This window comes from Pipistrellus kuhlii, unplaced genomic scaffold, assembly GCF_014108245.1.
Source record: "Pipistrellus kuhlii isolate mPipKuh1 unplaced genomic scaffold, mPipKuh1.p scaffold_m20_p_47, whole genome shotgun sequence".
Taxonomy (NCBI): Eukaryota; Metazoa; Chordata; class Mammalia; order Chiroptera; family Vespertilionidae; genus Pipistrellus; species Pipistrellus kuhlii.
Genome location: NW_023425548.1, coordinates 1,950,881 through 1,963,517, shown reverse-complemented (window position 1 = coordinate 1,963,517; position 12,637 = coordinate 1,950,881). Strand labels below are relative to the sequence as shown.

General features: G+C 44.1%; 1 protein-coding gene across 1 annotated transcript; it reads right to left on the bottom strand.

Moving 5' to 3' along the window:
* Positions 1-2,507: 2,507 nt before the first annotated feature.
* Positions 2,508-10,686, bottom strand: TMEM176B (transmembrane protein 176B). The gene is given in 7 exon segments (XM_045572388.1): positions 2,508-2,815; positions 3,176-3,295; positions 4,212-4,427; positions 4,629-4,685; positions 5,050-5,160; positions 6,760-6,974; positions 10,604-10,686. Coding segments are annotated over 6 exon segments (813 nt in total). The 5' UTR covers positions 6,970-6,974; positions 10,604-10,686; the 3' UTR covers positions 2,508-2,716.
* Positions 10,687-12,637: the final 1,951 nt, after the last annotated feature.

Genomic DNA, 12,637 nt, shown 5'->3' with positions numbered 1-12,637 from the left:
AACATAGTTAATCCTCAGGCATAAGTTGCCAACTGCTATTCAATACCCCTGTTTACTGCTCCAAAGCTCTGAAGTATTTCTGCCTCATGTCTGCGACCTTTCATTACACAAGCTCACATACAAATCTCTAAGGGCTATGCCACTGGGAACCCTGAGGAGACATCTGGGCCTTCCACTCTCAAATCCGCACCCCCCACTCCCAAACCCCACTCCCACTTACCTATCCCTCCCTCCCCGTCCCAACAACCCAACCAAGTCCATGCCCAGTCGGTTAGCACAGCCTCTGAGGCTGTATTATGCTCAGGTGAAGGTAGCGCTCTGGGCCAGGTGGCTTGGAGACCAGTTCTTCCCCAGTTATAAAACCTGTCTCACGGAGATTTCAAAGTCAAAATGGAGATGCAAGTCTGCTTACTATGTTGGACTTGGGAATGGAATCTGTCACACCTTAATTCTACAGACCATAACCTGCTTTCCTACCCTTCAGAAATCCTTACATCTCCATATTTACATTTGTATTTCTGACAAAAAAGAGTCACTTATGGAAGTGACATCTGATGTCCTACAAATAAGAAAAACAAAGATTCAGAATCTTGGAAGGAAATTCACAGGATGAGCAAGAGGAGAACATCTTTCCTCAGAGACTTAGAAACTTTAGAAGAAAAAAGGACTCCAACAGTAAGAGACCATTTCATGCAAAAACAACCAAAAAAAGGGGGTGAGGGGACAATTGACATTTACCTACTAAAGTGAAAAATTAAAATAATTTTCAACTGATCTGGCCATAAAAGGACTGGCTTGGAAACTCTGGAGCAAAGAAATTATGCTTCTGTACAAGATTAGGGAAGGCCTGTGCAACTCAGAGACCTACAATAATCGCAAAGGATGGTCTGAAATTAAAAAAAAAAATTAAATATATTTTATTGATTTTTTACAGAGAGGAAGAGAGAGGGATAGAGAGCCAGAAACATCAATGAGAGAGAAACATCGATCAGCTGCCTTTTGCACACCCCCTACTGGTGTTGTACCCACAACCCAGGTACATGCCCTTGACCGGAATCGAACCCGGGACCTTTCAGTCCGTAGGCCGATGCTATCCATTGAGTCAAACCGGAAATTAAATATTTTTTTTAACTAAAAAGCAGTTTATGGTGGGTAGTCATGTCCTAGGCTGGTATCTTCCCTGACAAAGGTAAACCTTTACCTTAACTGAACCTGTCTATTCACTTTTTGTATCTATGATAACATCTCATTGGAATATCAAAGTAATTTTCCTTTTTCTGGACCCCTCCAGGCAGAGGCACCACTCTGTGGAGACCACACATCTCCTCATTGTTATGAAGTTAATTGTTGACTGTTAACTATCCTGCACCCACCTAAGTAAAAGAAGTATGTGTCTATCATTTTACTTTTTATCCAATCCCAGAGGTCACCTGCTTTGCCCACCTCTCTAATCACCAATGATTCATGTAACCCACTTATGCCTCCTCTTTTGATTATAATGTATAAGGTGCAAAACTGCCATTCTCCAGATCATTATCTCAATCTGTTGAAATTCTGCTTCCCGGCAATGCTCCATAATTTGGCTCAAATAAACTCACAAAATGTTTTTACAGGTTTGAATGTTTCTTACATTAACAGCATCTATGTGTAAAGAGAATGAAAATGATGAAAAACAAATTAATCATATAATTTACAATGAAAGTGAGGAATGATAATAGGTGTGTGTGTGTGTGTGTGCGCGCGCGCGTGTGCGTGTGTGTGTGTGTGTGTGTGTGTGTGTGTGTGTGAGAGAGAGAGAGAGAGAGAGAGAGAGAGAGAGAGAGAGAGAGAGAACCAACACTAATACAGCTGCAATGGAGAGAGGGAGGGAAGAGGGAGAGGGAAGGAAGGAAGGGAGGGAGGGAGGGAGGGAGGAGGGAGGGAGGGAGGGAGGGAGGGAGGGAGGGAGGGAGGAGGGAGGAAAGAAGGAAGGAAAGAAGGAAGGAAGGAAGGAAGGAAGGAAGGAAGGAAGGAAGGAAGGAAGGAAGGAAGGAAGGAAGGAAGGGAGGGAGGGAGGGAGGGAGGAAGGGAGGAAGGGAGGAAGGGAGGAAGGGAGGAAGGGAAGGAAGGGAGGAAGGGAAGGAAAGGAAGGAAAGAAGGAAAGGAAGGAGGGACGGAGGAGGGACCGAGGAGGGACGGAGGGGAGAGGGAGGGAAGAGGAAAGAAGCTAAATTAGGGGGAAATCTTGTTCCATGCTTCTCATAGTTCTATATATCCCACAGGTCAAGATTGCAGATGCCTAAAGACAATCTCAGTAGGCAAAAAAAAATTCTAAGTATATGAGAGTAACTTTCACTTTACATTGAATGTCATAAAAAGCAGTTTTGCCACTTAGGATAGAAAGCAGAATGTAATTCAGTTTCATCTTATTGGGACCTCGTTTCCATGTCACATATTAGCTCTCTGTAATTCCACATGTATCAACACATGGCACACTTTTCTTAAACAAAGAGAGACCACATTCTTGCTGTTTTAAAGTATTTGTTATTATTGTTCCTGTTTAATCAGCCTTCACTGAATCAAGGGCCCTGGGGTGAGGATGGTGAGGGAAGGAAGAGGGGCTAGACAGTGGACAAAGGAGAGACAAGTATGATAAACAGAGCAGTGAGGGGCCCTGGGAGAGTGCCCGGAGATACTCTGGAGGGACAGCGGGGGTCCAGGCAGGGTCTCTGGTCACTCATTGGACGATGGCAGGCGTGGTCTTCTCGGAGGGGGAGGACAGCACTGAATTCTCCCCCAGTAGCTTCTTCTCAGATTCTTCAGATTCTTCCTCACCCTAAAACAGACAGAGGGAGTCAACTCTTGGGGGGGAAAGGAAAGGGCAGAGGCAGCTCCACAGAACTTGAAATCAGGAAAATGAGAGGAAAGGAAAGGTAAGGGGTGCTAAACAAAGATCTAGGACACAAGGGAAGGGAAAGTGGGAGAATGAGAGTGAATGAGGGTACGGAGAGTTGTAGGGCCCAGTGATGGGTCACATTCCCCAGAGAGCCAAGGGCAAAGCCCAGCCCTATGAAGAGGTTGAGGAAGGTGGAGCATGACCTCTGAGAAGCAGTGTTCCCGGTCCCATGTTCCTCTCTGTTTTCGGGGCCTCACCCGATGGGGACCACTCTGCCCCAATGCCTTCCTAACAGCTTACCATGGGCTGGGAGCTCTGGCCACACAAGCTTAGAAGGCCCAAACCCAGGGAAGCCAAGGATACAATGGCCTGTAGGGCACAGACAGCCAGGAGCAGAATACGAATTCCTAGGAACAAGTTCTGGAGATAAGGGAAGAAAAAAGATTAGAATCAGGAGTCCACTTTTCTGATTCTGCTCTGAGTACCACCTAATTATCTCTTTCCCCCAAAGGAATCAAACCGCTCAACTAACTACTTCTTCCCACCAAAGCAGATTCCACCCCATTTGCTTGTCTGCCATGTGACTTTACCACCCATTATGAAGAGGTACAGTCTATTTCTCTACCCCCTACGATGTGGAAGGACCTGTGATTGCTCTGACCAATAAAATTCCATGGAAATGACACTATGCCAATTATAGGGAAATCCTTAACTGGCCTGGCAGCTTCCATTCCTACTTCTTGGAGTGCCCACTGTGAGATGCTCTGAGTTGGAATCTAGATACCACACTATGAGAAGGCCAAGTCACTGCAGGATATCTGCCTGACAGTCCCAGCTGAGCACCCAGCTAAGAGCCATTGGAGTGCACCAATGTGGATGTACAGCCCCGTCCAGCCATTGGATGACTTCATCCCCCAACTGACACCTGACTGTGACTTCATGAGAAAACCCAAGTGAGGATTGCCCATCTGAGCCCACTCAACGCACAGACTGTGAGAAGTTGTAATAACCTGTAGATTTCAGCCACTTTATTTGAGAGAGGTGTGCTATGCAGCAGTAGATAACGGGAACACCAGCCCACCAGAAAAGACAGAGGAGTGGCCCATGATACCCACTTCTAAAGATCTTCACTTTGTCTCACATCAGCTTTGATTCAGGAAATATTCATGCCAGGAGGGTCTGAGCAATGACTTCAGCTTAAGCTAAAACCTGAACCTAAGACCTAGGATGAGGTCCAAGCTCAAAGAGCCTACATCTCTGCCCTCCAGTGCCCAGTTCCTTAGGAACAACAAATGGTTATGATGGGTCCCTGGAAGATGAGACTCCCCCTTCTCACCTTCAGTAACTGCATAGAGTTCTTACACATATCCTCCAGCCAATCTGAGTAGCTTCTCTGCCATTTGTAACCAGTGGTTGTGTTGGCAGAGGCTGGGCAATCACACAGGGAGCTGAAGAGGTCGTCACTTTCCCAAGCTATTCTTTTCACACAGAGGACAACGGCAGCCATGGCCGTGCCAATGCCAGCTAGGGTTAGCAGGCCTGACATCCAGCCCTAGAAGAGAGAGGTTCAGGATGCACTCTCTCTGTTGATGGCAGAGCTGTGGGGTCCTGGCCTCAAACTTGTCTCTTCTTCCTGAGGAGACCCTCCCCAACCCTCCAGGAAAAATCTCAGGATAGTGGGACCCAAAGGGGAGAGGAGCAGAAAAACAGAAAGGGGGAGGGGATAAGGTGGGGCAATGGGGGCCAGACTCACTGATAGAATGCTCTGCTGCTTCTCATGGACAATGGTCCCAACTCCTGCTATAATAGCCTGAGAGAAGACACCAGAAAAGTCCTCCTAGTTACTCTCCTGAAGTGATCTCTGACGCTACCCTTTTCCCAACAGTTCCCACAACAGTCAGTCTGAAACATTATCCAAAGGATAGGCAAAGACACCTAGCAGATGGACCTGATGCCATACAACTGTCCCACCCTTCCGAATGTTGCCTTAAAGAGAAAAAAGGAGAGAGGGAAGGTTTTGTTCATCCCCTAAGAAGCTTCCTCTTGGCAAAGGGCATTTGGACTCTGGGTTGTTGGTCTCTTCCCCAAAACCCTGACTCAGACCCAAAGAAATTTTTCTCCTGGCCCATAACCAGTTGCCTCCCATTGAGTTCACAATCACTTCCTTAACTCACTGCAGACCCTGCCCAGAAGGCGCAGCCTGAGCCACGCAGCTCAGTCCAGGGCCCAAAGTACAGAAACACTCCAAAGGCACAGCTCACAGCTCACAGCAATATCTGGGTCACCTACAAGACAGGGAAAAAGTCAGACCCCTTTCAATGAGCCCAGGTACCCAGAAGCAGCCACCCAGCTCCTAGTAGGTACCTTTCCTCTCCTTTTCCTCTGTCCTGACCTCTCTGTAGCTGTGATTCTGGAAGGTTCTGTTCCCTTAACATCCATGAGGCCTCTAATATACTAGGCTTTTGTCCTTCATTTCTTTTTCCTAAATACCACACTTTGTCATCCCACCTGATGGTTTTCCCTTGGGAATTCCATAATCCTATCTAGGGCTGCAAAGACCCCCTGCAAGAAAGGACTATGGTTGGCTCACAGATTACAGGGGTCAGCTCCTTCAGGTCCCCTCATCTTGGTGGTGGTGCAGAGCTATTTCCACCTAGCAGGGAACTAAGTAGTGGGCAGTCTGTGCTCCCCAGGTGCCCACTGGGCTGGTAGAGACCAGTTTGGTCTACACTATGGTCTGAAATCTCCCCCTACCCAATCTTGCTTCCCTCTTTTTGTTTCATAGGTTGTTGGACCCCAATAAACCTATGCACATCTAACTCTGACTCATGTCTGCTTCCTGGAGAACCCAATTATCGCAGCATCTTGGACATTACCGCCTGCATGCCCTGCCAGCATCTCAGAATTGTCACATCTGAATCCCACACCCCACTTGCACTCCCAATGCCTGCCTCTCCTGACTTCCAAGGCTCCAACTTCCTGGTCACCCACATTCCAAGTCTCATCATGTTCTTAGACACCTCGCCTCCCGTGTAATCCAAGTCTATTCACTCCCAAGTCCTGGAAGTCCCATCCGCAAAGGATTTGGACTCTGCTCTTTCCTCTTCATTGCTGCCATGACTACACAAATGCAGACCCTCCACAATTCTTGCCTGGACAGTTCCTGGCTGTGAGGCAGCCTAAAGCCCAGGTTCCTGCTCAGAATCCACCCACAGCCCTTCTGCTATCAAAGCTGATTCAGGATAGGCTCCTCACCTGTCACTCGGGCTCTCAGCCCTGTGGTCTGCATTCTCAGTTGAGCCATTCTCTTTACTCTGCCAGAACTTGCCCTGTGCACTCTGGCTTCTTTACTCTGGACATTCTCTTCGCCTACAGTTTCTTTTCTTTCTCTATCTGTCTAAACCCACTTCTTCATTCAAGATGTAGGTCAGTTGCCAACCCTGCAGGACATCTCCCTGCCACCCAAGGACATCACCTGATCTACCTTTAATTCTAGGAATTTCTGTAGTTGCCTGATCCTTTGGTGGGTGCTGAGCACTTGCAAGTTGTGTAGCCTTGGGATTATCTCCCAAAGTGCTTGTCAGGTGACCTTTTCTGCAGGCCTCAGCCCATAGAGGTTCAATTAAAATGAACAGCTTCAGGGATCTTCCCCCAGTTTCCTCCCCCACCTCTAGCTGGGACTGCCCAGCTGCACCAAAGAAGAGTTCCTTCATTCCTTTCCATCTAAATCTCCATGGGGAAGCTTCCAAACCTTCTTTACCCAAACAAGATGGGATACAAATAGTGAATCCTCATGGGAACTCCACCCATTTCCTTTTTTACATCCTATTGAAGAAGGAGAGTTACTGTCCTTATTGCCTGGCTTGCATGCCTCTCCAGCCCACTCTTATCCCTCTTGCCAGTGGCCCATAGTTTATCCTGGGCGTGGGAGTGCCAGTTTCCTGAGGGCCAATGAAGAACTCCTTCAGGGAGCCCCCAGCTTTTAGCAGTTGTGTCAAAAACGATTCCTGGTGGATGTGGATGTTGAAGTGGGTGGGCTGGGACAGCACATAGGCCACATTGACCCCATTCACAGTCACCATGCTTTGGGCCATCCTGCCTGTTGGGGAGAAGATGTACAGAAATGAGGTCTGGGAACTGGGTGAGATAACAAGGAATACACTGCATGAAGAAAAGTAGAGAAAACAGCCTCTTTATCAAGATCCCAATGGTCTTCCCAGTGCCAATATCAATGTCACAGTGACCTTGATCTGGGCTGCAAAAGCAAATCACCTCAGGAGCTCTGCACATATTTTCCTGGGCCTCTCCCCACAATGGCCTAACACAGTTCATCTGGGTCTTGGGTTGGACAAAGAAAGGAATCTGTATTATTTATTTCAGTGACTTAGTATGTGCAGCTGAGCCTTGACCAACCAGAGTTTGGACTGTGTGGGTCCACCCATACACGGAATATTTTTTTTCAATTAATCCTGTAAATGTATTTTCTCTTTCTTATGATTCTCTTAATAACATTTATTTAGCTTATTTTATTGTAAGAATAGAGCATATATAATACATACAGTATACAATATATGTGTCATCAACTGCTTCTGTTATTGGTAAGGTTTCTGGTCAATAGTATGCTCTTAGTTAAGTTTTGTGGAGTCAAAAATTATATGTGGACTTTCAATTGCACCGAGATCAGTGCTCCTACTCCCCCCACACACATTGTTTGAGAGTCAACTGTGTGTTTAATCATAATAGTTTCATATGGTTAAAAATTTCAAAAGACATGAAAGCATATACCTTTAAGACCCTCTCTCCTTTCTTTCTCTCACAGCCACCTAGTTGCCTTTCAGATGGCATTTTCTACAGTGACATTTTTTGCATATAAAAGAATATAAAAATATTCTTTCCCCACAAAGGGCAAGATACTACACACACTATATTGCACAATGATTTGTTCCCAGAACCAATTCAAAATAATCCTGCATCAGTCTATAAAATGTTTCTTCATTCATTTGTATAGCTGCATAGCATCCCATTGTCTGTATACATCATAATTTTTTAAGCACTCCCCTATAGATCATTTATTTTTTCTCACAAACAACATGGAACTGGCAAGTCAATGGGAATGTGCATGCAATCCCCATGCAAAAGCAAAGTCAAGAGTGCTCTGTGCCCCTGCCCATGGCCAGCAGAAGGTGTCAGCAAACTGTTGAATCTTTTTCCACTAATATCAGGAAAGTTAAATTGCATTATAGATTTTAATCAGTTTTATCCAAAAAAAACACTCCCTTCTAAATGTATATATTAACTACTTTTGACAAATTTGTACATTTGTGAAACCACAACTACAATAAAGATACAGAGCATTTCTATGTTGCAAAAATCCCCTAATGGTCCCCTTTTCAGTCAACCCCCAACCCTGACCCCAGGCAACCTCTGAGCTGCTTTCTGTGACTAATCTGTGGTTATCTTGTGATGAGTGAGGTTGGTCATCTCTTCTTATGTTTAAGAGTCATTTTCATTCTCCTATTGTGAGTGCTCCATTCATACCCTGTTTCCTCCTCAGTTTAATTTTTGTTTTGGTCTGTATAGGAGTTTTATTGTGTGTTCAAAAAAAATTATCATCTTGACATGAGTTACAAATATTTCTTTACAATCTGTGATTTATTTTTGGACATCGCTTATATTTTCATTTAATCAAAGTTTTTCATCTTTTTTGGGGGGGTTGCATCATACTTAAAAAGAATATCTCATTTCAAGATGATAAAGGAATTCTTTTGTGTGTGTTTTCTAAGTGGTTTTAGGTTTTTCAGTGATATTGATCCATCAGAACTACTTCTTGTCAGTTGGAAGACATGGGTTGGGTTTCTTTTTTCAGATGGTTAACATATGTTCTGTCTGTGGAATATATCATCTTTCTTCCATCAATTTAAATGCTCTCCTGAGAGCTCACTTTCGGTTTCCACCAGATGCTGCATTTCCCTGTTTTGCAAGCTGTTCTTCAGAATAAAGTTTCTCCTTTCACCACACCCCTGGTTGAAGACACCTGTTTGCTTGTTGCCAGTCCTTTTGTTGACAAAGTGATGGACACCCTGTTGCTTCTAACCTGCTGTTGTAATGAACATCTTTGTGCTTGTCCCTGTGTGAACCTGGACTCAAGTTTCTCTGGGATGGATTATTGAATCATATTTATTTTCATTTTCTCTATGTCTAGTCTGGATCAACTGCCCACCAATTCATGTAGCTTCTCATTGGCATCAAGAAATCCTTTCTGCTATTTGAGAGACTTCTGTTCAGGACAGTGGCATATGTAAAGGCTGTACCCGCCTCCTCCCACATCCACACTAAAGTTACAACTAAGCTACAGAACAACCATCATTCAGAACTGCCTGGAGTCTAGCTGAATGGAAGTCCTATATAGGGATGTACAGAAGAAGCCACATTGAGACTAGTAGGAGGGACAGAGACACAGATGGACTGGTCCCACACCCACATTTGGCAGTTTAAAATCCAAAGGGTGCCAGAAGCTAATTCCAGCATGTCATAAATGCAAGAAGTTTCATCAAAAGGTTGATGGAACTTGGGTATTCAGCAGAGCTGAAACTACATGTTATTGCCTGTTGGAAATGGCTCAGGGCATTTTCTCACACCTAAATATTTTCATAGATGATTGCTTGCTGCCAGACAGCTGAGGGCATTTCAATCTACATGTTATTGCCTCCTGCTGGCCAAACACCTGAACAGCCAAAGGCAATCTAACAATACCTACTGTATACCGAACTTACCTTTAATATGTATATCTACCTTGCTTTAGGATAATTTGTGTTAATAAAAAGCAAGGGGTCCAAAGAGACAGGAGGACTTGGTTTCTTTAGCTAAGTCTCCTCTGGCTCCCCAAAATGCCTTCCAAATAGATGTTTTGTCTCTGGACTCTTGATTAATTTACTTCAACCCCTTCTCCAGATTCCTGAACCCTTCTAGATGCTGGATAAGACCTCCAGCAAGAGTGATATCTCAGCCATGGAGGTTCCCCCTGAGGAGTGAGGAGTCCCAGCCCCACATCAGGACCCCAATCCCAGGGTTCCAGTGCTGGGAAGAGAAGTCCCCATAAATTCTGGCTGTTAAAACAAGCGGGGATTGAGACTAAAGGAGATGGAGGCTGCTGAAGCCCCATGCAGTTCTTCTTAAAGGGCCTGTGCATAGACTTACTCTGAGCTCCAGTGCTGGGGCAGCAGCTCAAAAGTGAGGGATATACAGGGATAAAGTGAATTATCTGTCTTCAGTTTTCTCCCAGACAGAAGTGCTGGCAGAGGCCATTATTCCTTTACTGAGACCCCCACCCACAGAGCCAGCAAGTGAGTACCATATCTGAGTCTCCATAAACCTGTTCATGGTCAGCAAACTGCTGTTCACCACATCCTAGTGATTTCCTGAGATCCCATCCAACTTGAATGAGCAAGCATACCCTGTATCTCTTACTAAGCAAATCCAATCTTGGCAGTAGTAGCAGCCAGCCTTGGTTCATAGCTTAGCCTCTCCCAGGCACCTCCAATCTCAGCAAAAGCACCAACCACCTGTAGATCACTTGTAGCTCATACCAGGTGGCCATGGGCAGGACAGAGGCAGCCACTGACCTTGCCTGAACCAGAGCCCCACCCAAGAGGCCCCAGAACCAACAAACCTGGTGGCCAGCTCAGACAACACTAGAGCACCACATAACCACCTCCACAAATGACACACCAAGAGGGAGGACTTTGCAGGCACCAGAGCCTCACTAAAGTAAATCCTGCTCCATGATATCAGCCCCTGCACAACAGCAACTCAGCTATAGTCACAGCCCGTCCTCACAGTCAATCAGCGTGAGGGTCAATCATGCCAATAGCAACAAAGGCTCAACTGCAAGAGGAGGACAAACCCAGCCCACACAAGGTAATACTCCTGGAACACCTGGATCAAGTGACCAGGTAGGTTGCCCCACTAGGCCCCACAGGACACCTATTTCATAAGGCCACTCTACCAACACTGGGAGACATAACAGCTCTACCTAATACATAGAAACAAACACAAGGAGGCAGTCAAGATGAGGACATAAACATGTTCCAAATGAAAGAACAGGATAAAACTTCAGAAAAATAACTAAACAAAATGGAGACAAGCAACTTACCAGATACAGAATTCAAAACACTGTTTACAATGATGTCCAATGAACTTAGTGAGAATTTTAACAAAACATTAAATAGGAGATAGAAAACATTAAAAAGAATCAGTAAAAAATGAAAGATACAGTAATTGTAATGAAGAATATGTTACAGGAATCAACAGTATAGAAGATGAGGAAAAGTATCAAATCAGTGATTTGGAAGACAAGGTATTGAGAAACATCCAATTAGAACAGAAAAAAGGAAAAAGAATTTTTTTAAATGAGGATACTTTAAGGCCGTGGTCGGCAAACTGCGGCTCGCAAACCACATGCAGCTCTTTGGCCCCTTGAGTGTGGCCCTTCCACAAAATATCATGGCCTTGGTGAGTCTATTTTAAAGAAGTGGCGTTAGAAGAAGTTTAAGTTTAAAAAATTTGGCTCTCAAAAGAAATTTCAATAGTTGTACTATTGAAATTTGGCTCTGTTGACTAATTAGTTTGCTAACTACTGGTTTAGGGGACCTGTGAACGTCAAGTATAACAACATTCATACCACAGGGAAACAAGAGAGCAAGAGATTGAGAACATATTTAAAGAAATAATGACAAAAAAATAACTTCCCTAACTTAGCCTTAGCTGGTTTGGCTCAGTGAATAGAGTGTTTGCTTATGGACTGAAGGGTCCTGGGTTTGATTCTGGTCAGGGTGTATGCCTGGGTTGCAGGCTTGATCCCCAATTAGGAGCATGCATGAAGCAGCCAATCGATGATTCTCTTCATCATTGATGCTTCTATCTCTACCCTCCCTTTCTTTCTGAAATAAATAAAAATATTTTTTTAAAGAAAAAAGAAAACTTCCCTAATTTGGTGAAGGAAATAGACATACAAATCCAGGAAGCAGAGAGAGCCAAATGAGAGAAACCCAAAGAGGCCCACACCAAGGCACATCATTAAAATGCCAATGGTTGAAGACAAAGAGAGAAAAGCAGTTAATTACATTCAAGGGAGCACCCATAAGACTGTCGATTTCTCAACAGAAACTTTGCAGGCCAGAATGGATTGGCACAAAATATTCAGTGATGAAAAGAAAGGAATTGCAACAAAGATTACTCTTCCAGTAAAGCTATCATTTAAAATTAAGGAGAAATAAAGGGCTTCCCAAGCAAGAAAAAACTTAAGGAGTTAATCATCACCAAACCAGTATTACAAGAAATCTTAAAGGAACTTCTTCAAGAAGAAGTAAAAAGATTAAAAATATGAATAATAAAATGGCAATAACTACATACCTATCAGTAATTACTTTAAATGTAAATGGTTAAATGTTCTAATCAAAAGACATAGGGTGGTTGAATGGTTAATAAAACAAGATCCATACATATGCTACCTACAAGATACTCACTTCAGATTGAAAGACACACACAAACTTAAAGTAAACAGAAGAAAAAAGTATATATTTCATGCAAATGGCAATTTTAAAAAGCTGGAGTAGTAATACCTACAAAGTCTATAACAAAGGCTATCACAAGAAACAAAGAAAGATCCAACAATTCCACTTCTGGATATTTACCCAAAGAAACCCAAAACACTAATTTGAAAAGACATATGCATTCCTATGTTCATTGGGGCATTATTTACAA